Raw genomic sequence first — 27,937 nt, 5'->3', positions numbered from 1 at the left:
ATAGTGCTGAAACAACTGAGTATCTACATGCAGAAGAATGAGGTTGGACCCATACCATAGACCATTATACAAAAATTAACTGATAATGGATTATAGATCTAAACATAAGAGCTAAAACAATTACACTCTTAAAGAAATCATAGTAAATCTTTAGGACCTTGGGTGGGACAAAGTTTCTTAGCTATGATAACAAAACCATAGACAACCAAAGGAAACAAAAATTAAGACTTCATCAAAATTAAAAACTACTGTGCCTCAAAGGATACGTTAACAAAGTGAAAAGACAAGCTACCTGAGAAAATATTTATAAATTATGTACCTGACAAGAGTTCAGTATCCAGAATAGATCAAAACCCCTTACAACTTATCAATAAAAAGACAAACAACTCAATTTAAAAATAGGCAAAGGAATTTAATAGACACTTCTCAAAAAAAAAAAAAAAGCTATACAAATAGCCAACAAGCACATGAAAAGATGCTCAACATCATTTGTCTTTAGGGAAATGCAAATCAAAACCACTATGAGATACCACTTCATACTCAGTAGGATAGTTATAATAAAAAGGAGACAATAATAAGTGTCGATGAGGAAGAGGAGTATCGAAACCCTCCTACACTGCTGATGGGAATTTAAAATGGTACAGGTTGTGGAAAACAGTTTTGGCAGTTTCACAAAATGTTAAGCATAGAGTTCCCATGTGACCCAATAATTATACTCCTAGGTACATAGCCAGAACAATTGAGAACATGTGTTCACACAAAAACTTGTACACAAATGTTTATAGCAGCATTATCCATAGTAGCCAAAAAATTCATAATAGTCAAATATCCATCAATTGTTGAATGGATAAACATATGGTATATCTGTACAATGGAGTATTATTCACCCATGAAAAGAATGAAGTGCTGACACATGCTACAACATAAACAAACCTTGAAAGCATTATGCTAAGTGAAAGAAGCCATTCACAAAAGACCATGTTATAATTTCCTTTATACGAAATGTCCAGAATAGGAAAATCCATAGAGATAGAATGTCCCTGCCAAGGTCTAGGGGAAGGCTGTGAATGGGGATACAGTTTTGTTTTGGGGGTGAAATTATTCTGGAATTAGATAGCATCATGGCTACACAAACTCGTGAATATACTAAAAAAACCAATGAATTTTACACTTTAAAATGGTGAATTTTATGGTATATGAATTTTACCTTAACTTAAAAAAAGAAAGACATACAATCAGCTGTTAGTATGAGGATTCAACGTAGGGTGTCTATAAAGCAGCCTGAGTAATTAAAAACACTATTTGGATGGCTGCAGGGAGGGAGGGTCAGAGAGATGAACTTAACCCTGCCCCCATCAATCTGTGGACTGCTAGGGAATGCTTACTCAACAATGTGTCATTTCCAATGAGAGTTTTTTGGAGCTAAATAAGCACCAAGTCTAGTTTATCATTTTAAAAGAGTAACAATACTTCTGAATATTCTTGGGAAAATAAAGAAATACATATGGTGATGAGAAAGGGCGAGAAGAAAGAGTAAGTTCTCTTGAGGAGGTTTCATAACCTTCAAGTTTTGGTTAGTAGAAGAGGATCAAAGAACTAGTGGAGATCCTTTGTAGAAAATCTAACCTGCACCCTCCGCCCCCGACAAAAAAAAAAAAAGGAAAAAAAAGAAAATATGCCAAGAGCAACTTTATCCAAATCTATAAAAATAACTCTATTTAATTCTCAAAATAAGATTTTCTCAAATAATCTGACATTACAAAATTGAACTGATTAAAAAATTGAGTTGGTTAATGAACAGGATATTATAATGACCAAAATATTTACAAAAGGATGCTCTGACCAATTAATCTACTCTTCTAAAACTTATTGTAGGTCATAAATTTGAGGAGGGCTTATTTTAAATACTGATAGAAATCGACAAGAAGGCAAATTGGAAAAATGCAAAAGAAGCCACTCCAAGAATAATTACAGCCCAAATCACTCAATACATTTATTCAAATATTTACAAAGAGCCTGCTCTAGGTTACAGCTTTCTTCTGGAAATTCAGTGTTTCTGTATAAGGGGTACCATCTTTTTTTCCCCAGTGTTTATTGGGGTAAAATGTATATAACATAAATTTACCATCTTAACCATTTTTAAGTATACAGTTTAGTATTAAGTACCTTCACACTGTTGTGCAGTCATCACCACCATCCATCTCCAGAACTCTTTTCATCTTGCAAAACTGAAATTCTACACTCATTAAACTCCCATTTCCCCCTACCCCCACTCACCAGGCAACCACCACTCTACTTTATGAGTCGGACTACTACTCTAAGTACCTTATTTAAGTGGAGTCATACAATATTTGTCTTTTTGTGACTGAGTTATTTCACTTAGCCTAATGTCCTCAAGTTTTATCCATGTTGTAGCATGTCAGAATTTCCTTCCTTTTTAAGGCTGAATAATATTGTTGTATGTATAGACCACATTTTGTTTATCCATTCATCTGTTGATGGACACTTGGTTTGCTTCCATGTTTTAGCTATAGTGAGTAATGCTGCTATGAACAGGGGTGTTCAGGGGTGCCATCTCTTGTCAAGGAGATGGCCAAACATCCACTGTAACACACAGTGCAAGCAGAACTATTTCTGCATTTGTGATATTTATTGTTAGGTCTCAGGTTTGCTTATACACTAACGTTTTGTTGGTTTGTTTTTACTTTTTATTTTCTTTGCTATTTCATTAACACTCTCACGAATTTCTAAAATCAAGTCAGGGAAAAGGAACCAGGCTACCTTACATACTTAAGTATTAATTAACAGTAACATATTAAAGGAAGATTTTTTCCCCAATTAAATGCAAGTAACTCACAGGTGGAAAAAAATATTTAAAAATACCTAAGTTAAAAGTTTACATTAGGTACAAGTTGTATTTCCTAAATGACTTCTTTTTATCCTTCATTATCTAAACAGAAGGAATCAGACAAGAAGTATCCCTTCTTAACATTTTCATCTAAACACAAACAAGCTGAAATGCCTACCATTAAAAAAACAAAAACCAAAAAACTCTCTTACTTCCTTCCCCATAATGCCCTTAACAATAAAAAAATACCCTTGAAAAATACCTCTCTACTTAAGCATATGAGTAGCGGACAAGAAAGGCAGAAAGAGGATATAATTGCATCTATTGTCATACAAATCTCACTTTAAAATGGAATTTTTAGGGATGCAACTTTTCTTAGTCATCTTTTTAAATGACTCTAACATCCTGGAGATATTCTTTGAAGGATCATTTGGAGGATTCCAAGACTTAAAAAAAAAAAAAAAATACACTTGAGGGACTTCCCTGGTGGCACAGTGGTTAAGAATCCACCTGCCAATGCAGGGGACATGGGTTTGATCCATGGTCTGGGAAGATCCCACATGCCGCGGAGCGGCTAAGCCCGTGTGCCACAGCTACCGAGCCTGCGCTCTAGAGCCCATGAGCCACAACTACTGAGCCAGCGTGCCACAACTACTGAAGCGCGCATGCCTAGAGCCCATGCTCCGCAACAAGAGAAGCCACCGCAGTGAGAAGCCCGCGCACCGCAACGAAGAGTATCCCCCCGCTCGCCGCAACTAGAGAAAGCCCACGCACAGCAACGAAGACCCAACGCAGCCAAAAATAAATAAATAAAATATAAATAAATTTATAAAAAAAATAAATGGGTGAATTGTATGGTATGTAAATATCCAAAAAAAAAAGCTGTAATAAAAGTTAATTTAAAAAAATACACTTGCAACCTTAATATAACAAAGTAAAACTTTCTAAATTCATTCTTCAAAATAAGTCACAAAGCACAAAAACTACAGAGCAGTGATTCTCAAACTGGAGCACGCATCAGAATCCCCGGGAGAGCTTGTTAAAACAGAGATGGGTTCCACCCCCAGAGTCTGTGATTAATTAGGTCTAGGGTGGGATCTAAGAATTTGCATTGCTAGTGAGTTCTCAGATGACACAGATGCCGTGGGTCCGTTTGAAAACACCTGCTGTATCCAAACAGGAGCACATTCTCTTGAGACTCAACCCATGAAGAAGCATGTACGTTCCCTTTAAATTAACGTTAAAAACTCATTTTTAGCTATTCCTCCTAAAAGAAATTACTTTGTGTGATATTACTGTTTATTTAGCAGTTTTAGTCAATCCCTTTAATAAATTCTTTATGATAAAAAATTTTTAGTACCCCTGCAGAGAGAGCCAGGTCTCATAAAGAAACTTATTACCCCAAGTGAGTCTTGTAATGTGTGAATTTTGGTTCAGCGAATTTCTTTTAATTTGGGGGCTGATAATTATACTAGCACATATTTGGCAAGCAAGCTCCATTGAGAAAAATTAGGTACTTGATTATATTGAATTATTTTATACCTTATTCTCTATCTCTATCTGCATGGCCCTTGAGGTTACTGCCATAAACTAACAGCCACTGGATGGAAATAGCCCAGACACAGACTTGGTTTGATACATGGAATACTTGGGGGAGGGGGAAGTTATGCTTGATCCAACACTTAAAAGTCAGGTGCTTTCACATTAAAATTCAGATTTCCACGTACCCTTAAAATTAAAAAAAAATGAAAATCAGAAAATCTGGCAACGTCATTCCCAATTTTGCACATAAATAATCAGCCAGAGTTGGGCCACAGCTGCCCTTCATAGAGAATTCGCGCTCTAGCTGGCCACAGTCCCCATTCATTTCCTGTTGTCTTCAACCTAGTCCTCGCCACTCTGTTTATCGGCCTAGCCTCTGTAGGCATGTGTATTTGAGTGCTGGGCCTAAGAGGAAACAGTAGTCTCAATTTCAAAAAGTAGATATAAACTGGCTTAAATTCAGTGTGGTGTAGGTAGTTCCTTTGGACACCGTCTCTTATGGCCTAAGGTTGTTGAGTTGTGTGATCTACCAGTAGGCCACCTCTGCTCTCTGGAAATTCTTATATTAGAAACTTTCAGGCGAATGACCATTCTCTGAAAAGCAGTGTTATCAGGTTGAGACCCTTTGTATGTGGCAAAAAGAACAGTGTAAATGATGGCTGTGCCTGCAAAAACCTGCATGCAGAATGCCTATTTATTATTTTAACCTTTTTTCTTGTGAAATAACACAGAAAAATAAAATGGAATACATAGCTTAAAATAGTGTAGAGTACTCTACAGTAAACCTCTACCACCCAGTCAAGAACATCAGCACATCAGAAGTCCCTACAAAGCCACCTCCCAATCACGACACCCTACCTGCCTTTCTGAGGTAAACACTGACTTGTATAATTTTTCCACCTAAACCTGCTTCCCCAACAATATCACTTAATTCTGCCTGTTTCTAAAAGCCAAGTTTATAAATTTTGTCTCTTGTAAATGAATTTAAAATTTCAATTCTGTTTTTAAGAGACATGTTAATGTGCCTTCTTTTTCCTCTCGATCAGCCTCACCAGAGATTTATCAACTTTATAGGTCCTTCCAAAGAGCCAACTCCTAGCTTTGTTGATCTTCTTTCTGCTCTTGTCTTTAGTCTTTACCTTCTTTACCTTCTTGTTGTCTTGTCTTTACCTTCTACTTGTTTTTTATTGTGCTGCTTTTTTGACTTCTTGAGATAATATTTGCTAGTTACTTTGGGGTCTTTTTTCTTTTAAGGCTATATATTTTTCTATTAAGTACTGTTTATCTATATGCTATAAATTTCATATGAAATATTTTTATCATTTATTTAAAATACTTCTTAATTTCCATTGTAACTTCTTTAACTCATTAGTTATTTAGGGTTATATATTTCAGTTTCCAAACATATGGAGATAATATTCTATTTATCTATTACTGATTTCCAGCATAATTACACTGGAATCAGAGTACATATTAGGTATAATATCAATCTTTGAAATTTGTTGAGGATTAACAATCCAGTCTATCATAAATTCTTGTAAGATATTATGTGCCTGCTTAAAAAGAATATGTACTTCAGTTTGGTGTAGTGTGTTCACTAGAATATGTTTATAAATCATGTTGATCAAATTTTCAATAACCTTTACAGATTTTTTTCATATGCTTCTATCATCAGTTATTGAGAAAGATCTGTTAAAATTTTCCACTGTGATTACATATTGTCTATTTCTCCTATAGTTCTGTAAAATTTTGCTTTATATATTTTGCAGCCATGTTATTAGGTACATACAAATATAGAATTCTATCTTCCTGGTGAATTAAAACTGATCATTGAAAAGTAATAGTAATACATAGTGATGCTTTTTGGCTTGAAGTTTATTTTGTCTGCTACTAACATAGCTACACCAGCTTTCTTGTGATTAGCGTTTATATTGTACACATTTTTACATCTTTTTATCTCCAATCATTCTGTATCCATAGATTTAAGATATACTGCTGGTATAATGCATAAAACTGACAAAATCTAGTCTGAAAAATCTCTGTCTTTCAACCACAATAGTTAACCAATTTATGTTTAATGTAATTACTGATGTATGAGTTTAAGTCTATCACCTCTTCTTGTGTTTTACATATTTCACTTGTTCTGTGTTCCTTTTTTCTTCCTTTAAATTGCTTTCTCATTAGGGTGTTCCCTTTGTTAGAAGTTCTAAAATTTTTCTATTTGTTTAATGTTTACTATATTACAACATATATCCTTGATTTATCAAGGTGAAAAGTTAATTGACACCTTTACTCTCCTCCAAAACAATGCACAAATCTTAGAACAGACTAATTCCACTTACCGCCTCCCAACTTTTATGCTATGTTTGCCCTGTATTTTAAATCTCTCTGTATTATAAAAAATCCACCACTGTATTATCTTACACAGTCAATGTTCACTTTGAGTTACCCACATATTTACCACTTTGTTTTCATTTTTTTCTACACTTTTGACCTCCCATTTGGATTACTTTTCTCCTACTTGAAGAATACCCATTAGGGATTCCTTTTGTGCAAACAACTGGTGGTAGACTCTGTTTTGTTTATATAAAATACCTTTAACCTTCACTTTTACCTCTTTCTTTTCATTCTTGAACACTATTTTTTGCTGGGTCTAAAATTTGGGGCTGGCAGTTCTTTCTTTCAGCACACTGAAAACATTATTCCACTGCCCTTTGCTTTATACTCTGTGACAGAAAAGTCAACTGTCAGTCTGACCATCACTCTTCTAAAGTTAACGACATTTCCCCCACTCACTGCTTTAAGGTTTCTCTTTGTATTCTGTTTGCAGAAGTTTCACTGTGATGAGTCTAGGTGTGGATTTCATTTTGTTTATACTGTTTGGGCTTTGTGGGGCTTCTTGGATCTTAAGTTTGAGGTCATTCATCTGTTCCAAAATGTTTAGCAATGATCCTTCCAATATTGCACTCTTTTTCTCCTCCCGTTTCTAAGACTCCAACTACATGATAGGCCTCACTCTATCTTCTCTTACCTTCTCTTTTACATATTTCACTTTTTCCCCCTCTCTCTGTGCTTCACTTTGAATAGTTTCTTCTCACCAATTCTTCAGTTCACTATTTGCTTTTCAGCTGTGTCCAACTGCCTATAAACTTGTTCATTTTGTTCTTACATTTTCAGTTCTGGAATTTGTTTCTTAATCTGCAAAGCCACAATTTAGAGTTTTCAGTCCTTGCTGAAAATAAAATTTGGTTTTTATTTCCTTTAATACTGTAAGCATAGTATTTTATACTGTGCATCTGATAAGTCCAATATCTAGAATCTCTGTGAGTCTATTTCTGTTGTCTGTTGCTTTTGCTGGTTCTCACATATGGTGTCTTCTCTTTTTGTGTGCCTGGTTATCTATAATTGTGGCCAGATGCTGTAACTGGATATTTATTTGTAGAAATCATTTGAGAATAGAATCATTACACCTTTCTCTGAGAATATTTCATTGCTTTTACCTGTTACCTATGGACATTAGCTAAATGGAATCATCTTATTCCAAGTAAGCCTTATGGTTTCTGGGCCACTCAGATAATGTGAAACTCAGCTGCAGCCAATGTGAGAGTTGGTTTACTACTAGTTCACCCTTATTCCTAGACACATCTCTTCAGGGAGTCCCAATCCAAAGTAAGGAATAGTTCAAACCAGGTTTCCCAGGTTTCAAAGACTCAGACTACAATTTTTATCTCCCTAACTTTGAAAGGACACCAAAGGTGAGCTCAGACTTTCAACTTCCTTTTCCTGGTCAGCAGATGACCACAAGACAAAAGTGATGCCAGTGCTAGGCTCACTCCTCTGTGTTTACATTCTCTCCCAAATCTTAACTCATCTCCTCACAATTTATTAGTTCTTAAATGTTTAAGATTAAACAAATTTTTATCTAGCTTCTTTAAGTGACTTCAGTAAGAGAGCTGTTTGAATTACATGACTTACCACTAGCTAAAGTAGAAACCTCCCAGCATTCTGTTATATAACGTTGGTACACGGCCTTAGCTTGACAACACCTACCTCAAGGTGAAAAGTAAAAAGTCCTATGATATTCTTTGAAGAATAGTGACAGTTCTTCTTGGTAGCAACTTACCCCTATAGTGCAGAGCAACTATAAAGGATGAGATTTCAAGTTATAGTTCCCTTCCATCAACAGATGAATGGATAAAGAAGATGTGGTATGTGTCTGTGTATACAATGGAATATTACTCAGCCATAAAAAAAAATGAAATCATGCCATTTTTAGCAACATGGTTGGACCTAGAGATTATCATACTAAGTAAAGTCAGACAAAGAAAGACAAATATCATATGATATCACTTATATGTGGAATCTAAAAAATAGTACAAATGAACTTATTTACAAAACAGACTCACAGATATAGAAAACAAACATCATTACCAAAGGGGAAGCAGGGAGGGATAAATTGGGAGTAGGGGATTAACAGATGCACAGTACCATATGTAAAATAGATAAACAACAAGGATTTACTATATAGCCCAGGGAACTATATTCAATATCTTATAATAACCTATAATAGAAATGGTCCTATAATAGAAATACATACACCTGAACCTAACACAATATTATAAATCAACTATACTTTTAAAAACAAAGTTATAGTTCCTGTAATTTATTCACTCTATGACCCTGGACAAAGATTTGTCTGCAAAATTGGGTAGGGAAATAATACTTCCACACTTACCAGAATATCAAGTGAAGGAACACAAAAGAACTTGAAAAAGCCTATAAAACCAACTAAAATTATAATTCTCTTCCCTCCTTTCTCTGCTCCATGGGTGAACCACTCATCCACGGCTCTGGGTAATTTATCATGGCAGGCTAGTGCTCAACTGGTAACTCAGGTCACTCATCACTGGCTGGCAACATTACACAAGACACAGTATTCCAGGAGCCAATCAAGAGCTACCTATTACTATACTATCTATGTTTTTAAATACTTCAGTATACATAGTGTGCTCACAGATGATGTACACACACACTCTTAACCACTAGGGGTAGGTAGGCAGTATTTCAGGTACCTTAATAAAAAAAAATGCATACTCCAGGTGTGGTTGGTTCACATTTGAAAGACTAGAAGTCCAACCTTCAGAGTCAGGCTATCTTAAGTGTATCAACTACAGCTATCTAAATCTATATTAGAGGGTTCCCTAATGAGAAAAGGAGGGTAGAAATAATTTTTCTGATTAAACTAATAGTGTTCAATATATATATGGGTTTGCTGGAACGATTGTACAGGGGCACTGAACCTTGTGTGTACATGTGGGTTGTAAGAATCTGGCAAAGCAGGCAACCTAACACTCTTTTCAGTGGCCCTCTGGGCCTAGGGCTCTGGTCCTGGGTCTGGACACTTAACAGAGAATTCCATCACCTGATCCAATGGAAAGGTTAGATATATCCTGTAATGAGAATATGTCTGCACCTGTCTCTACTGAACTTCTGATGCGGGCTACACAGCCAAAGCAAAAAGGTTGGGGCTTTTGTCTGTAAGAGCAGGCTGAATGACTAACTTTTGTGCCTGCTTGTTAATAAATATTCATATGTGTGGCAAAATGTGGTCTGAGTCTTGATTTTATTGTTGCAGACCACATGGTAGCGTAACAACCTCTAATTATTGGAAGCTACCGATCTCTACCAAAAAGATTTGGACTGTCGGGAGCAGTGAGACTGGCTCAGTTCAGTTTGCAACAATTGTGGTGCATCCAATTTCCCAGATGAATACTGTTGGGACAGAACCTCACAGCAGGAACATCACGCTGATCGAGCTGATGTACTAACTTGCCAGCCTGGACCCTCTAAGAGAAAGGCTGTTTCTCTTCAGTGGGAAAACCACAGGAAGCCACGAAGACAGCCTCGGGGTGTGGGTTTTGCTGGGAGCCTGCCAAAAATACCATCATTCTGTTTCTTGGCCCCTAGAATGCAATGATACCCAAGCTTTTTCGTTTTCTTTTTTTTTGCCTCCAATGATTTCCCCCAAACCACCTGGACTCAGTACTCTACACAAAATGATGTCACTTAAACAGTATCTGTATTCAAAGGAATATATTAGAGGCAACTATCCTACTTGCTGAAGTAAAGGCAAAACAGAAGCATTTGTACTTTCAAAACAGCACTTGTCTTGGATTCTTAACAGCTGTACGTCCCTACACTCCAAATGTTTTAAAAAATTTAAGCTAAAAATTTACCAAAATGGGAAAGTGAACTATGTTTGCCATAAACAGTTTTTTGAGGAAAACCTTGGAAACTTTCACCATCCACCCTGCATCTGGGCGGTGGGGCACTAGACGTTGCTCTAGCCCACACAATGTTCCTGATGGTACAGTCTGAAGATACAACCCTCGGAAACACATTCCTCTTGGTATCAGGATTCCCCTTTAAAAAGACAAGTCCCCCAAGGGTAGTCAACCAACTGTTTCACCAAGGAGCTTAATCAATCTGTTCTTGAAACTGCTAAAAATGTGAAGTGGCTGAGTAATATTCCATTGTATATATGTGCCACATCTTCTTTATCCATTCATCTGTCGATGGACACTTAGGTTGCTTCCATGTCCTGGCTATTGTAAATAGAGCTGCAATGAACATTGGGGTACATGACTCTTTTTGAATTATGGTTTTCTCAGGGTATACGCCCAGTAGTGGGATTGCTGGGTCATATGGTAGCATGATCTGTGACCACCTAGAGGGGTGGGATAGGGAGGGTGACTCAAGAGGGAGGGGATATGGGGATATATGTATATATATAGCCGATTCACTCTGTTATACAGCAGAAACTAACACAACATTGTAAAGCGATTATACTCCAATAAAGATGTAAAAAATAAAAAAAATAAAAAATCTAAAGTGGGATCTTCCTCCAACCCCAAATGAGCACACTGGAATTCTCTGAGTGTGAATTAATCCCACCACCTCATTGTCCGAGAGGTGTTTAATACGGCAGGTAAGTGAAGTGGGAGTTGGGAATCCTGGACTCTCATGCAATTTCTCTGAATCTAGTGATCTCTCTACCTGACAGACTGGTAAGCCCCCTTGCTAGCGCCTTCACAGGAAGCTTGAAAGAGAGATTGGGAAAACACCCATCAAGTGATGCCAAAGGAAGGCAGAAAGGCCGCAGCCAAGGCAGCTGATCCTCTCTGCTCGTGTTGCACTGGCCCACTCACGGTACAGCTCCAGCAAGAGGCGGCAAGATGAATGAGGCTGGAGACAGGCCTGTGAGCAGCAGTGTGGGGCAGGGACCAGAACAACCACACGAACAGGCAGCAGCCTGGTGCTGTCACAGAAATGCCATCCACACTCTCACGTCCTGGCCTCAAAGAGCACAGAGAAACTCAGAATTCAGAGGGAACACAGGCAAGAAGTCTTTACCCTAGGTTCACGTCAGCTCCTCTCAAGTTATAGGCCCAACACTGGCCACAGATTACCTGCACAGATCTTCAGGAAATAAGAGGATTCACCCCTGCCCAGAGCGCACACTCCTGGGAACATTAAATCTCACTTCATTTTGGTTAATAATTAAACCCCTAGATTAACAGCTTACTTGAAAAGGAAAGAAAAAGACAAAGAATCTAATAGCCTGCACATTTAATATTTGCTGACCTCTTGAGGCCATGCCCCTTTTAAAAGAATTGCTCATCCTTTTTTATTCCCCTCCTTTTTTGTCAACTTCTAAAGATGGCAAGTTTTTTATGGCTGTAAATTACAAAATGAGTGCATTTATAAAGGACACGGGAATGGCACCGGACCTCTGCTCGTACAAAGGAGCGATCGAAAACATTTACAGAGTGCCGCGCCCATGACACTCGGCATACCGGCTCTTGTTTAATCTTCACCGCCACCAAAAAAGAATTTTTAACTATTTTCTACCTGAGGAAACTGAAGCTCAGGAACTTCAAGAAACTTGTCATAGGTCACGTAGTTAGTAGGTGGCATCGTCTCAAAAGCCAGTGCTCATTTCTAGCGTACAAACCATGTCCAAGTGTCCTGTTACCTTTCTGTCAGCTTGTAGTCAAAGGCTGGTATACGTGGAGTTCCCTGGTACTGGGGCTCTCACTTGTTCAGACCTGCAAGCCATTTGAAGCCTCTGCAGTTCTTTAAAAAATTTTTAAACTTTTTCTTGCAAATGGCTCGTTCCCTTTATTCAACACACAGCTTCAAATTACTCTTGGCCTTTTCCAAAAAAATCAAACCCACTCTCAAAGGTCAAGAATTCACCACTGCTGAGGCTACTAAGAGGAAAATATTGTGAGATCTGAAGCAATTTCCCAAGAAGAACTTGTCAACTGTTTTGAGCTACCACAGCAGAACTGAAACAAGTACAATGCCCCGCCAACCACACCCCGCCCCCAGGGGTCACTGAAAGGGCCCATTTCTTGGGACTTGCAGTCCTTTTGCAGAGAGCATGATATTGTGATGCAGGACTCATTTTTCAGGTATTAAGTGCCCACTGGAACATTCTCAATAATAGGAAGCAGTGAGTGATTAGGCAAAGAAAAGCAGATGTTGTGAAATAAAACTCTTACTCCTCCAGTAGGGCCAAGTGCTGCGTATGTGTTTTTGCTTTCTTACTTATGCATGTTATTCTACCAGGAAGTCATTTTGCTCTCAATTATTATTATTATTTTTAAATCCACTTGCATTGTGACTGAAGTCAAGTTTGTCAGGTCAGACTGAACTAACAGAAAATCTAGATATGGGTACAGTAGCAATCCCACGGACGGTTTCTAGTCAGGCTTTCTTCTTTAAGAAAGAGAGACGTGGAGCTCACGTTCCATGCTGGGGATGTGTGACGGGTTTTAATGCAACAGAGAAACATTGCCACTTCCTTCAATCCCACTTTTGTTATCATCTCCCTTTAGGGTACTTCGTGAAAAAGTTGACATAAAAGGAAAGGGAAATGTGAAGTTCAACTGAGAACTGGGAAAAACCCAAGTTTTCTCTCCCGCCTTTACAAACAACACAAAAATATACTTTTGCACAGATTTCTGTTCCAAGTTGGAGTGCTGATAAAGGTCTTAAAAATATCCAAATGCTTCAGTAACTCGAGTCAACTGCCAAGACACCTAGGCTGTCTGGAGTTCTGACTGTGGGCCTTGTGACCATTCAGCACACCCTTCAAAACAGTCCTCGTGGGGATGGGCAATCACCCCAGTGATGCCGCCGTTCCTTACAACTCTGTTAGATGTACACTTGCTTAGTGTCAAGATAGTTCTTCTAATTTACAAGATTTGCTATGCCTGTTCTCCCACTGACTGTTCACCTTTGGCACGCTTGCAGCCCTGTCAGGACCACAGAGCAGCTATTTTCCCAGTTTTAGTCTGATAGTTATAAATTTAAGATATCTATCTTTGGTGTGTGCTTTAGCCAGCCCTTAGATACTCCAGAAAACAGAAATATGTAGTCTTTTCTTCCTTGTTAAGAAAAAAAGTTTAATAAAACTTTTATGCTGGAAGAATTACTTAAAACCAGGGAAGGCCGGATACTTTAGAATTTATCACTATCACCACATAAGATGTTATATAAACAAGTTATAACAACAGTAACTTTGGGAATAGGATGTTCTCAAACAGTTCTTTCAATCTTCTATGGCAAGAAAGGCTGTAGTGATAAGTACTTTTAGAAATACCTGGACAGGATATTGGAAGACCTTTTAGAAAAAATAAAATGGACTTTTAAAAATCCTGCAGGAGAGCAACCAAAACCCTGCAAAAAGCTCACTGCCAGAATGCGTCCTTTCATAAAATGTTAAGTCATCTCTGATGAATCCCAAAGGCTCCTTATTTTAATATACTTTGGAAATGATCTTCCTACACAATAACAAATCATCGAAAGCATCAACTAAAGCAAATGAGATAGTAAAAGCTGGAAAGAAGCTCAGCTGAACAAATATTCAGAGCACTGAAATGTAACATTCAATTATAGCTACCACGTATGGCTTCATGATAAATCATGCCTCTGCACGAGTAGGCAAAGAGCGTCTGCTACCAAGCCTTAGCTTCCTACCCGACTGAGTTCCTGGAGGGCACAGCCTATCTTCCCATTCTTCCTGTTGTGCTGTTCATTTATTCATCTACAAAAACACTCACTAATTTTTCTCACCATTCAAAACATATTTAACCAGTTCCTACCTTTTGCTAGGAACTAATTACCCCTTCTAAGCTTAGGAACATTACTTGGGTCAAGATGTTTAAATAAGTTGATGTGTTTGAGGTATATAATCGTGTAGTATAATTTTCCTATATTGTCCAGAAGGATATCATCAGAAACTTCAGAGAATGTCTTACTGACCTCTGTATCATCCAAAAATATATCATGAAACAGAAGCTCCAATGTTTGTTGAATTGCTATGACAATAGTCATTAAAATAAACAACCAAACATGTATTTACATGAGTTTAAGTACTCAATTTAAACAGTTAAATATATATATATTATATGCAACCTGTGTATGTATAAGCATGTACATCCATAAAATGTTTCCCAATTCAAGCTGATGGCACCCTTATTTCAAAAAACCAGCAGTTACTACCATGTTTTTCCCTCCCTACCTTACAAAGGTACTAAGGGTGGAGGGAGGAGGGAAGAAGACAAATGTATTACATAAATAAGAAGAAAAGAAGGAACATGAACAGATGACAGCTGGGGCTCTTTGCCCATCAGGAGTCAAATCAATGCACCACTAGAGAAAGGACAAATAACCCTTAGAACTCGGAGCAGCTTCGCTGTCTCTCCCCTCCCCCACCTGGATGCTGCTTGGCCTAAAGAAACAAAGTAGCTGATCAAGAGACTACAACAATGTCAGAGTCACCTAACAAAACCCAGTGGTAGATCAGCACAGGCATCTCCCTTTACTACAGTTGAGGAAAATGAGTCCCCAAAGAGAGAGGGCTACTTTCCCAAGCCACACAGAGAGGTCACGGTGGGGCTGTGGCTGGGTGCACCCACATCCCCCAGGGTCTTGTCTGCGAGAGCGTGGGAATGGTACCAAAGAAAAACTCAGAGCAAGGATGCCTTCCTAGGATCCACAGGCATGTTTCAGGGACTTCACGAAGCCAATGAAATTGTCTGCAAAACTGTGTGGCTTCCGTTTTTCAGGGGAGCAGGTTTACTGCTTTTATCAGTCTGAACGAGGTCCATGACTCAAAAAATTTAAGAACCACTATGTCAAGGGTTGGGCTTGGGGGAAAGGCTAAAAGCGAATGAGATTAATTCCAAACTAAAAGGAACTCAGATTTTCAATAACCTGAAGACTATGCTTGGGCCAGGCAGCCAGTGGAACCATCTAAGGAGAACACAGCCCTAAATTTTCTGGTCTGGATGTTAGAGATCCTCTAAGGAAAAAAAAAAAATGTGTTTGGACAGGCGAGGCATGTCTTTGTGACCTCAGGTGACACAGAAAGGAGTAAGCAGCACAAACTTTAACGACCGATTAGGTGGTCTCAGGTTAGAACTAGCAAGATTGGGTTCTCTGGAATCACAGAAAAGGTTTTGGCAGTAATAGTCATCATGAACCATGATGGAAGGTTTCTGCAGCCTTTCAAAGCCAAGGCAGACTTGACTTTCAATCAGGCCTTTCACTGTACCTGCTTGTGAACAGTGACCCCAGAAAGGGTGCCACACACCCCGGAAGACCTAATGCAATCACAGGGGTCTTTGTTTTCCTCTTATTTCTGATGTCAACATCAGTCCCAGGAGTGGGCAAAGGCCTTGGTACTTGGTCACAGGGAACTGGATACACATCAGCCATTGCAATTTCCCTGGGAAACAGAAAATATTTTCCCCACTCTATGGATGAGGAAATTGAAGCAAAGGGAGAAACGTCCAAGGTTTTTCAAGGAGGTGAAGAGCCAAGAGCTCTGAGGTTAGGGCTTGTAGCTAAATACTCCACACTGGCTCTGGCTGGATATTCCATCTCCTTTTGGGAACCAAGCAGTTCTGGATGTTGGTGGAACTCTAGTTGCTAAGGACAAGATGTGAGATACAGTTTACACCACACAACTATCCATATGGAATCCATCGCACATTAAAGCAGGAGACTTGAGGCCTCACTAGGTAAATGAGATAGAAAAAGGGAACCCAGGGGTTACTCATCATTTTCCAAATCGGAGATTTATGTCCCTTTTGGAAAGAAGAAGGAACACCTGGCTGCAGCCCAGTTTTGAATAATATTTGCCACTGAGAAGCTGTATGCAAAAATTCCTGGCACAACTTTGGAGAGCTCTTCCGATGGGGCTCTGGCCAGTCCTTGTAAATGATTGAGATTTAAAACCCTATCAAATCAGAGAAGCAGAGAGTATGCTTGATGCAGCACCATAAATCCCTCTCTCTAAAGCTAATTTCAAACTTACAATAGCAATGTTCAGAGAGAAAAATTATCTGCACATACCCATAAAAGATAGGTTTTTTTTTTTTAAGCCAAGAAGGGTAGACATCAATGCCTAACAATGATCTGCGTGGCTGGAATACAGTCGATTACTTCCTTAAATATATTTTCTGATTTTTCTGCAACGAAAATGCACTGCTTGGGGAATAAAGAATTAAATAAAAGTAAGTAAAGGAAATATAAAAGCTAGCAACTTCAAGTGTCAATAGACAGTCAGAGCTTATCTCATCCGACTGACTCATTTAACAAAAGAAAGGGAGGTGGGCAGAGGGGGGAGCGCCTTGCTGTGGTCCCTCAGCTGGCCAGCAAGGGATGGAGAGCCAGGACCTGGAAATCCCCCGCCTGCCTTCCTGTCCTCTGCGCCCCGCCCCCCGCCCCCCCCCCCCCAACGGGCTGCAGCTGCTGGATTCCTTAGGCTAGGAAACCCCTAAGCCTGATGCGAGGTGAGAAACAGCCTCAAGTGCTAGGCGAAGTACAGCCAGATTCCAACTCAAGAAGAGCTGAAATGAAAATGGCACTCACCAAGACGAGAGGACAATCTGAAGGGAACTAGGTGTCCCAGGCTCTGTCACAACTACACAGAACAACTTCATAAATGTGCCATGTTTTCTTGCCTCTGGCTGTCACACATGTGATCCCCCCACGCCTGGAATACCTTCCTCTTGTCCTCTCTCCCATGTATTTCTACAAATTCCTACTCATTCTTTAACATCAACTTAGAAGTCCCTTGCAAGACCTTCCCTGGTCTTCCCCATTTACAAAGCTAATTGGTACCAGGACACCGTAAGAAGAGGATATACCTTGACTGTAGAGCATATAACAATGTTAGGGAGATCAGCATTGGTTTATAGGTCTCCCTCACTCTCTTGATAGTGTTCTTTGAAGGAGTGGCTATTTTAATCACCTCCATATCTCTGGTACACGGCAGGGACTCAAATGTCAGTTGAATAAACGTATGTCTGCTAACAGACATACAGTAAGAGTTTAACCTCTCCTTCCAAATCTATCATTTGTCTTACTCTCCTCAACGGTGCATCTGCATAACTTTTAGGTAATAGGTTGCTTTGGGATAGAGGTTTTTCTTTAAAGAAAGTTTAAATACTTGAGTTTAATTTTTGGCATTTCATGCTTCTCTTTTCTTAACAAAGAGAAGAGAAATGAGAGAAGAAAGGTAGGATTATATAATATCAAAAGATAAACGGACAGGCTGACTACGACAAAGGCAAAAAGAAAGCACAGTTTACCATATGATGATACCAGCTGACATATATCCTACACCACCCTCTCCCTATCACTCCAAGACACACATACACAGGTGCACATAAAAAGCTAATAACAAGTCACTCTGGGAAGTTTAGTCATAACCTATCAACAGAAGACCCCATCGTATAGTAAACACCAGAATGAGTATATTATTAGGGTTGCTAATGGCTAATTAAAATCTGAAGATCAGGTTTCTGGGCACATCTTGCTACATCTGTGCACTAGGCAGTCCCAGATGGTATGAAAACCAAGTTTGGGGCCTGCTTCTTCATAATAGGCTGTTCCTGCAATATTGTCAAGGTTGTGACAGAATTGTGCAACAAGAGCAACAATCCTCTGCCTGCAGTCTCCTCAGGCACAGCCCTGCTCCTGACTCTGCACATCTGCGAGAAGTTTCCAGTCAACTTCTGGGTCCCAGGAACAAGGCTACTGTTACATAAAACACCAGAAGGGGCCTAGTTTTACTCCTTCTAGGGAAAGAGAACGGTCACAATACTCAACATACTGGTCCCCTCCCCCAAGACTGACTGGGAAGGGGTACGAGGGAACTTTCTGAGGTAATGGAAACATTCTATGTCTTGATTGAAATGTAGGTTACATGGGTGTATGTGTTTGTCAAAATTATAGTATTGTCCTCTTAAGATTCACGCATTTCACTGTATATAAATTTTGCCTAGAAAAAAAAGAACCATGCACAATGATCAAACTCTAGGTAACAGGTTTACTATCTGCAGTAGTGTGGACTAGCAACTTTGGAACTACTTTCTGTGTATTCTAGGCTTGAGCAAGTAAGTGAATATATGCAGGATACTGGGAGCCAGGTTTCTCACTGTTGGGCAAGGTAGTTACAAATATGGAAAGGGGAAAGTTAACATTACCAAAGGGGATAAAATACATCATGTGCCTCCTGACATGAGGCTACATCATCATTTCTTTGGTATTCCTGCCAAAAATTCATAACCTAAATCTAATCATAAGGAAACATTAGACAAATCCAAATCGAGGGAAATTCTACAAAATAACTGGCAAAATGTCAAAGTGGTGAAGTTAAGAAAGACAAAGAAAGGCTAAGGAACTTTTCCGTATTGAGGGAAGCCAAAGAGACATGACAACTAAATGCCCGATCCTGAACTGGATTCTTGTCTGGAGAAAAAACTTATAAAGAACATTCCTGGTACAAATAACAACATCTGAAATATAGACCGTGTATTAGATAACAGTATTACACAAACATTAAACTGCCTGTATTTGATAAGTGCATTGTGCTTAGGTAAGATAAGAACCTTTTTCTTAGGAAACATATGTTGAAGTATTTAGCTATAAACAATCACAATGTCTCCAATTCACTCTCAAAGTTTCAAGAAAAACAGGAGAGGCAGGGAGGGAGAAGAACACATACACACAAATGGGGAAAAATGTAAACACCTGGGGGATCTGGGTAAAGGAGTTCCTTGTACTATTCCTGCAACTTGTAAGTTTAAAATTATAGCAAAATAGAAAGGTACCCCTCCAAATACCCTAACTTCCCCCAAATTACTTAGGTGAAAATCTAAAAACAACAAATTAACTCAATGTATTATAAGAAATTCTTTCAAGAATATCGGTTTCAAATTTATACTTTTCCCTTTGGTAGCAATTCCACAAAACTATTTGGCTCTGAATTCCTTTTTAAAACTAAAAAAGGACTCATATACCTTCAAATAGGGTTTTTTGAAATTCTAGTGACAGATACTATCATTTTGGAAAGTCTTACAAGGCAATAAATAGAAATTGGAATGAAAGCGACTCCTCACCACCCTCCTCCCTCCAGATTCTTCAATATTTTTTCTGGAAGATGGAACAATTCACCTGGCTGTATGCCAAGCTAAAATCAAATAGGATAAGGAACAATTTGCGTGTTGATGATTTAGCCTTCCCTGCCACAGAAGCAGAGAACTGTACTCTTCCCCACCTCAGGCCTTATAAAAGGTCTATATTTTATTTATATAAATAAGGTAATGAAGGCATTTTTACTCAGCATAGTTTATTCTACCTCCCCAATCTTTCTGTACTTGTGCTTAAATCAAGACACAAGTATGGCCTTAGTGCTAGGGGGAAAAAAAAGCAAAAAATACTGAAAACTACCAAAGGAAAAAATTACTTCATGGATGTCAAAGGAGAAATTTTTAAAAGTCATTTTTAGCCTCAAAGAATTTTTTTGAAACAATAACAACTATGATATGACTCAGTATAAAAAATATTATGCTAAGTATGCATTAAGAAAAATTCACATGCACAGAGATGAAAATGTAATTGGATTTGTCATTTCAAAGTATTAATGCTGGGTTTGCAGATAATAGAGAATGACATTCTCCTAAGCGAATAAATAAGTTAGCCAAGTAAGTAAATGCTGTGTTTCTACTGTAAGGAAATACATGCACCAATGAAGCAACCTTTTCAGCACAAAAGAAATTTAATACCCAGACCACATGAAAAGTGATTGCTATGGGAATAGCACAGCTGTTAAAATCCAAGTCAGTTCGTATTAAATCGTCCAGCATGTTTATGTAAAGCAGGACTCTCAGAATGACCACCAAGGGGAAATAATTTTGCTAACAAAAAAGTAATACCTATAATTAATTTAATGCTTACAATAAGTGTGAAAGAAAAATGCAAAGCTATTCTCTTTCAAAGAACATAAGGGACCTCAGCTAGCTGGTATGCTTGTGATCCTTTTGTAAACAGTATCTCAAGGGCTAATTTAATTAGAAATAGAACAAGAAAAAAATGAGTGTTTGCATTTCACTTAGAGAACCCAATTATCGTTATTTCATTGACTAACCAGATTTACATAAAGCCACAGAAAAACCTCTGGCACCGGTGCCAAACAATTTCAACATGAAAATTAATACTGCCAAGTTATTTTGAGACCAATTAGCTTAGCCATTCAAAGAAAAAAAATGTGCTCCACTGAAGAGCACATAATCCTAAAACCTGCATTTCTGAAGACAGAAGTGCACACAGACGTCCTTGAGGCCTTGACTGGAGCAGATATAAGATGCCTTAAAGAACCTACAGAAAAAAGGAGCTCACGGATAACTATTAACAAACAGCTTTAAATCTCAACATAGATACTTGGGATGCATAACGATAGAACAGGAGCTTAGTTTACTTTTGAAGAAAAGAGAGAAAGAAAGAGTTACTCTAAGTTTTTGAGCACTTAAAATTAACCAAATTTATCAACATTGTCTGTCAAATCTGAGTTAACTTTTTTTTTTGGCTGTGCCGCATGGCATGTGGGATCTTAGTTTCCTGACCAGGGATTGAACCCGTGCCCCCTGCATTGGTAACTCGGAGTCTTAACCACTGAACCACCAGGGAAGCCCCCTGAGTTAACTTTTTAGAGAGACTGGTCAGGATTGTGCTTCTCATAAGACAAGACCCAGGTAAAGTTTTCAAAGAAAGCTTGTCATCTCAGAGTGGAGAGACTATCCCTAGAATTCAATCCCTTTCAGAGTGCCAGATGTAGGCTACACAGCAAAGTTCCAAATTATAACTGAGAGGCCAGAGTTTGGGATTAATGACCCCAACGCTATTTTGCATAACACTTGAACATGAAAGTCTTATCAAGAATCATGAGTTTTAAAAGCCCAGGTTAAATCACTGGGCATTAGAAGGCTTAAAGAGGTATCTAAAAGGAAATCAGCTATAACACACAGTGTACATGTAAAAATAACTCAGACTATCTCAAAGCCTATTAAAAAATGAGATGCCATCACTGTAGTTTTGAGATACATCAGCCGTTTCCCATTACAATGGAGGACATACCAGCTCTATTTTTAGAGCCTCTGGAAAGATCAAAGCTGAATGGGCCCTTTTATTGGCTCCCCATCCAGGGCCCTAATCTCTGTTTACTCTTTCTTTGTCATTATGTAGATCTCCGAAAGACACACCACCAGGACCGCCTGCTACCCCTCCTCCTCAGAGTAACACTTAAAAATTGCTCTATGACGGCTGGTACAAGCGAGGAGCCCTCTGGGGAGGAACAAAGACGAGCAAAGTTCAAATTCGAGTCAAAATTACCATCGTGATGCAAGTACTGATACAGAACTACAGTAATCTAATTCAGTCTCTCTCTCTACACTATAAACCACACTTTCGCAGCCTGGTTTCTCTGTGAGAATGAAAACAGATAAATGAAAACACAATCCTTTCTGGTTTGGTTTTTTAGGCCCTCCCCTCCCCCACAGGAAGCCCTCAGTTGGTTTCAGTGCCTCTGGCTAGTAAGGCTGAAGAGCTCATTTTAAACAACAAGTCCCATGAGTGTAGAACGACTTACTTTGGAAGAACAAGCTGTACATTTGTCAAATGCCAGGCTGACAGGAAGGACATTATCAAATCGCGACAGAAATCCTCGTATCTAAAAACAAACACAACAATGCACATCAAGCCCAGAATGACACACCTGTGAAGTACGTGTGTCGCTTCTGACAAGAAGTGGGGAACAACTAATAGGGTGCTCTTGGTACAGATTAACAAAAATGAAGTTCAATGTGGATATTTTCCCTCGTACTATATAATCAGTTTGAGGAAGAACTATATTAGGTCCTTTATTCCGTTAAGAACTGGTCTACAAGCTTTGCACATATTTGAGACCTAAACACAAATTGACTCCAAAATATAAAAAGAAAGCTGTAAAATCTGAAGTATTGTTTTCATAAATGTCTTCAAATATATAACCAGTCAACTAGTTTATTATTGACAATTCTCATGTATGTTACAGTGAATATAGGACAAGTGTGCATTTTTAGGATGTGGTATTGGGTGGGGCCTCACTAGGTAAGAAGGGCTGGGGACTATAGAAGGCAGAAATGGTCCTACATATAGATCCAGTTACTTGCCTGAGTTGGAACAGATAGGGATAAAATGCAGCGCATTACCAAGTTTATGGGGAAACAGCGCCACCTTGAGCACCTCAGTTATAATTTCTGAATTACAACTCATTTCCATTTACGGGGTATCAGTTATAACCAGGTTTTGCAAACTATGATTTAAGTAATTCAGACACTACACTTCCAGAACTACACTGACACCACAAGGGGACTTTAAACTGTTGCATATATCATTTAAACATTATTACTAAAAATATGTATGGTGAAATCTCTAAAGTCTCCATAGGACTCAACATTTATAATAAGCCAAACACCACCAATCTTCTCATGAGTTAATTTATTTGATCTTGACAACTACCCCACTGATGAAACTCCGGCTGGGAAGGGTGAAGCATCTTGGCTCAGGTAAACAGAAAGTGGCAACGTTAAGATTCAGAAGCGGGCCCCTGATGCCAAACCTGGCCAGGCCCTGGCCTGGGCTCCCTCTCTCCTTCCTTTCCCTTCCCTTCCTCTCAGGACAGCACAGCTTTTGTCTTCAATGTGAGGGCTCACCGCACATTTAACAGCCTCACTTGAATACAGCAAAAGAACCAAACCCCCCACCTACTCTCCCCCCAAGTCCTTGTTGCCTTTAGCCACCCTACCAACACTCCCCCAAAACAAAACCAGGGAAACCTGGCAGACTCTTTAAAGAGACAGGCTTCCTTCTGAGTGTGGGTAACTCCACCTTTAAACCCACACTGCAACTAGTCTAGTTACATTGGCATACTTATTGCTGGAAGATCTAACCTTAAAGGAAACGCCTAGAGCAATCTTTTAAATGTCGTTATCTATATGTTATGAGATTTCAATGTAATCCAAGATCAAAAGAGTGTTTGGAAGAAATGATAAGCTAGATAGTTGGGATAAGTTAGCTGGCCTCACGGTGAACCTCTGAAAATGTGACAATATTTAGTTCTCTGTATCTCAGGAAGGTGGTGACCATTTCCTAATACAGTGCTTGAGGCACAAGCAGGGTCCTAAGTTTGCTCTCCAGGTCACCAAAACAAGAGACGGCAAACCAGCAGAAAAGACTATAACGGCAGGTCACAAATGGATATGTTGAGATCCTCATGAGATGTGGAAGTTACAGGCCCAAAGAATTTTCATAGTGAGTCTCCTTCTATCTCAATGGCTTTAATATTAAATTTACCTAGAAAAATATTTATCATATGTAGCATACTTTCCATTAAAATGTTCACTGATATGGCCTACAGGTTAATGTCTCCATATAGGCTTCATGAAAAGGTCTCCTGATTCTCTTTTCTCTCATACAGGTAATAAACTTTCTTTGTGTTGTGCAAAGAAATACTGGTATTTTTCTCTGCTAAACTGTTTCACGATCGGAGGTGCGGAGTTAAAGGCAAAGGGAAGGGAGACAGTAGACCCAGTTAGGAGCAGAAAGGAAGGGAGAAAAAGGAGAGGAAGGAAGGAAGGAAAGAGAAAATATAAACCAAAAACACAGGTGGTGAGCAACAGAAAGGAGCCGAAGTGAATGGGGTGGCCAAGCAGGGGCACCCACACCATTGTTTAGCACCCCAGACAGCTCTTTACCAGGAAACTGACTCATTTTCCCAGGAAATGAAGTAGAATAACATCTGTGTGTGAGGCCTTTCAAATTCCCCAAGTTGGTATCAGAAGGCTCAGAACTCCACCAAACTAATTCCACTTTTAGGAAATTTAAAAGAGGAAGGCCTGTTCTCACACACCAACTGCGACAGACTCCTAACAGGCACCTCCACAGGTGAGCTCTCTCCCTCCCACTGAATCCAACACTCTGCTATGGATTAATTTTCCTAAGACACAGCTCTGAGGTGTGTCACTTTTTATCAGCTTCCTAGAGCTGACCAAAATAGCAGCGAATTCCTCATGCTGGCACTCAAGGTCCCCCCTCATCTGGGCCCATTTTGCCTCTCTGATCTTTTCACAGGCTTCATACAACTACTAAGCTCAAGTACAATGTCCCTCCCAAAGACATCCTTGCGTTACTGACTTTGTCTCATGCCGAATTCTGCGACTCAGAGCTCTTCCTTTTGCAACCAGCTATATAACCAAATCTACATCTTCCATAACAGTCACTCAAGCTCAAACACACCTCTTTCATAAATACTCAATCCACCCACCACTTGACTTAGAGATAACGCCTTCATTATGTGAAATCCTTCTTTTTGGTATTTATCACCAAAATAACTTATGTAATAGTTATTTCTTTAAAAAATAACAGGTTTACTGAGATAAAATTCATGTACCATAAACTTATTTTAGAGTATACAATTCAGTGGCTTTTAGTATATTCATGGAATTTTGTAAACATCACCAATATCTAATTTCAGAACATTTTCATCACCCCCAAAAGAAACTCAGAACCTCTAAGAAATTAGTCCCCATTCTCCACTTTTCCCAGACCCTGGCAACTACTAATCTACTTTCTGTTTCTATTGATTTGCCTTATTTACTATAAATGGAATCATACATGACTGGCTTCACTTACCATATTGTATCATGTGTCTGTATTTCATTCCTTTTTATTGCTAAATACTATTCAATTATATGGATACACCATATTTTGTTTATTCATAAGTTGAATAACTTTTGGGTATATACATAGAGTGGAATTAATGGATCTCATGGTAACTATATGTTTAACATTTTGAGGACCAAAGTAACTGCACCATAATACTTTCCTGCCAGCAACATACAAGGGTTCCAATTTCTCCACCTTCTTGTCTCTTTGAGGTAGCCATCCTAATGAATGTGAAGTGGTAGCTCACTGTGGTTTTGATTTGCATTTCTCTAGTGACTAATAGTGTTGAGCATTTTTTCATGTGCTTCTTGACCATTCATACTATCTCTCTTCAGAGAAATGTAGATTCAAATTCTTGGCCAAATTTTAAATTGGGTTTTCTTTTTATTGTTGAATGTTAAGAGTTCTTTATATATTCTGGATAGGAGTTTCTTTCAGATATGATTTTGCAAATATTTTCTCCCATTCTGTGGGGTGTCTTTTCACTTTCTTGATGGGTGTCCTTTGAAGCACAGAACTTTACCTTCTTGATGTCGTATTTATTTTTCCTTTGGTTGCTTGGCCTTTTGGTATCACAGATAACAAACCAATTCTCACGCAAGGTTAAGAAGAGTTGGTATGTTTTCTTATTTAATAGTTTTAGCTCTTACATTTAGGTCTGCGATCCATTTTGAGGTGATTTTTTTTATATGGTGTGACATAAGGGTCCAAATTCACTGTTTGGTATGTGGAAATCCAGTTGTTCCAATACTTTGTTGAAAAGGCTCTTCTCCCCCCATTTTAATCGGCAAGAAATGACCGTAAATGTCAGGGTTCATTTCTGGACTCTCAATTCTATTCTGTTGATCTATATGTCTACCTTTATGACAGTACTACACTGTCTTGATTATAGTAGCTTTGTAGTAAGTTTGGCAACTGGGAAGTATGAGTCTTCCAACTTTGTTCTTCTTTTTCAAGATTATTTTAACTATTCTGGGTCCTTTGCCTTACCAAATGAGTTTTAGAATCAGCTTGTGTAATATAATTACTTAAAAAATTATTTTTAAATCTCTCTTGCTTTTAGAGGGCAAGATATAGGTTGAACTATTTGCATCTGTCCATAGCACAGTGATTTGCTCATAACAAATACTAATTATTATGAAATGACTGGATGAGAAAAACACAAACATCCCAAAGCCAACTAAATTATTCATACCTGAAGTATTCAGAGAAAACACATCCCAAATAAACCACAAGAAAAACTCCATCTTACCACCATCCACATCTTCCAGGCAATATGAAGCCCTTCCCCATCAACAACTCTTTAAATCCCCTGTATTACAAATGCACTGAGCTTCCACAATATGCTCTGTATTCCCTAAAATCTTACAAGAGATGCATAAAATTTGAAGAGCAGAAGTTGCTACTTAAAATTTCAGCACCTTCCTTAGACATGCATAGAAATCCCAGAGCAAATCTAAAATCCAGGCACCTGATGCAAAATCCTAATAAATATATTCTACCGATTAAGAGAGGCCAGGCACCAATTCACAATCAAAGAAGTTATAAGGATTTGTCCCCTGCTTGGGTGGAGAAAAATTCACCTTCACCTTCCTACTTAGAAGTGTGCGAAGTATATGAAGCAATATGCTCATCTGGTGTTTTTCGAAGCCTGCCTGATCAGAAGAATCCCCTGGAACTTGACTGAAAAGATCTGAAGTAAGGCCAGAGCATCTGCATGTTTAACAAGAGCCCAGGTGATTCAGAGCCTTTGGAAGAAGATGCTTTCAGTTACCAACCTCATTTACCCCTTCCCGTGGTTTAATCTATACACTCAGCATCACCTGTTGGATGTCAGAAAGCAGATGGAAACACTTAGCAAGCCTCTCCCTCCTTTCCACGTTTTTTATGCATAGCACCACCACACCCGGCTAATTTAGCCACATCTAAATTAACATCTAAATGACAAGATTTTATAAAGTGATTTCTCCATCCACTCTAAGGCCTCTTGACACTGCTCAAGGTACAGTCTTCCAACTTTAGGGACTACACACAGCTTACTTTAAACCCTTATTTGATTACTAATATTTGCTGTCAATCCTTCCTTACAGGAGGGTAAGTATTAAACGGCTATTTTTAAAAAATTTAATTCGACGTATTATAAAAATAATAAGCATGACAGAAAACAAAAGAGCAAACAAAAAAATAACCCGTACTCCCACAGCATATTTACTCCTGTTTTCCTATTTTTTAAAATATATTTAAATACTTAACTTCCTTTTAAACAGCCTCCCAAATACTACTGGCTTCTCAATTTCTCCCCTCCCTAGAGGGGGAAAAACTGCCAATTCCACAAACACACGCGCCTCTACTAGAGGGGCCAAACTTTGCCTGCCTCGCTGCATATTTTATTTTCTAAATTACATTGATGAAGTATTTTTTTTC

General features: G+C 38.6%; 1 protein-coding gene across 5 annotated transcripts in view; it reads right to left on the bottom strand.

The window, feature by feature from the left end:
- The window catches only part of ATG7 (autophagy related 7), a 333,595-nt gene that overhangs the window by 139,133 nt on the left and 166,525 nt on the right, over positions 1 to 27,937 (bottom strand). For 4 of the 5 annotated variants that reach the window (XM_061197268.1, XM_061197267.1, XM_061197269.1 and 1 more), the window contains one exon: positions 22,398 to 22,478. The exons of the other annotated variant lie outside the window; for it this stretch is intronic. In XM_061197268.1, coding sequence (XP_061053251.1) covers positions 22,398 to 22,478 — 81 coding nt within the window. The remainder of the gene's footprint in view (positions 1 to 22,397; positions 22,479 to 27,937) is intronic. 5 annotated transcript variants of the gene reach the window in all.

The sequence above is a fragment of the Eubalaena glacialis genome, chromosome 7 (genome assembly GCF_028564815.1).
Source record: "Eubalaena glacialis isolate mEubGla1 chromosome 7, mEubGla1.1.hap2.+ XY, whole genome shotgun sequence".
Classification (NCBI taxonomy): Eukaryota; Metazoa; Chordata; class Mammalia; order Artiodactyla; family Balaenidae; genus Eubalaena; species Eubalaena glacialis.
The sequence above is the reverse complement of the archived record's forward strand: the minus strand, read 5'-3'. Positions and strand labels throughout refer to the sequence as shown.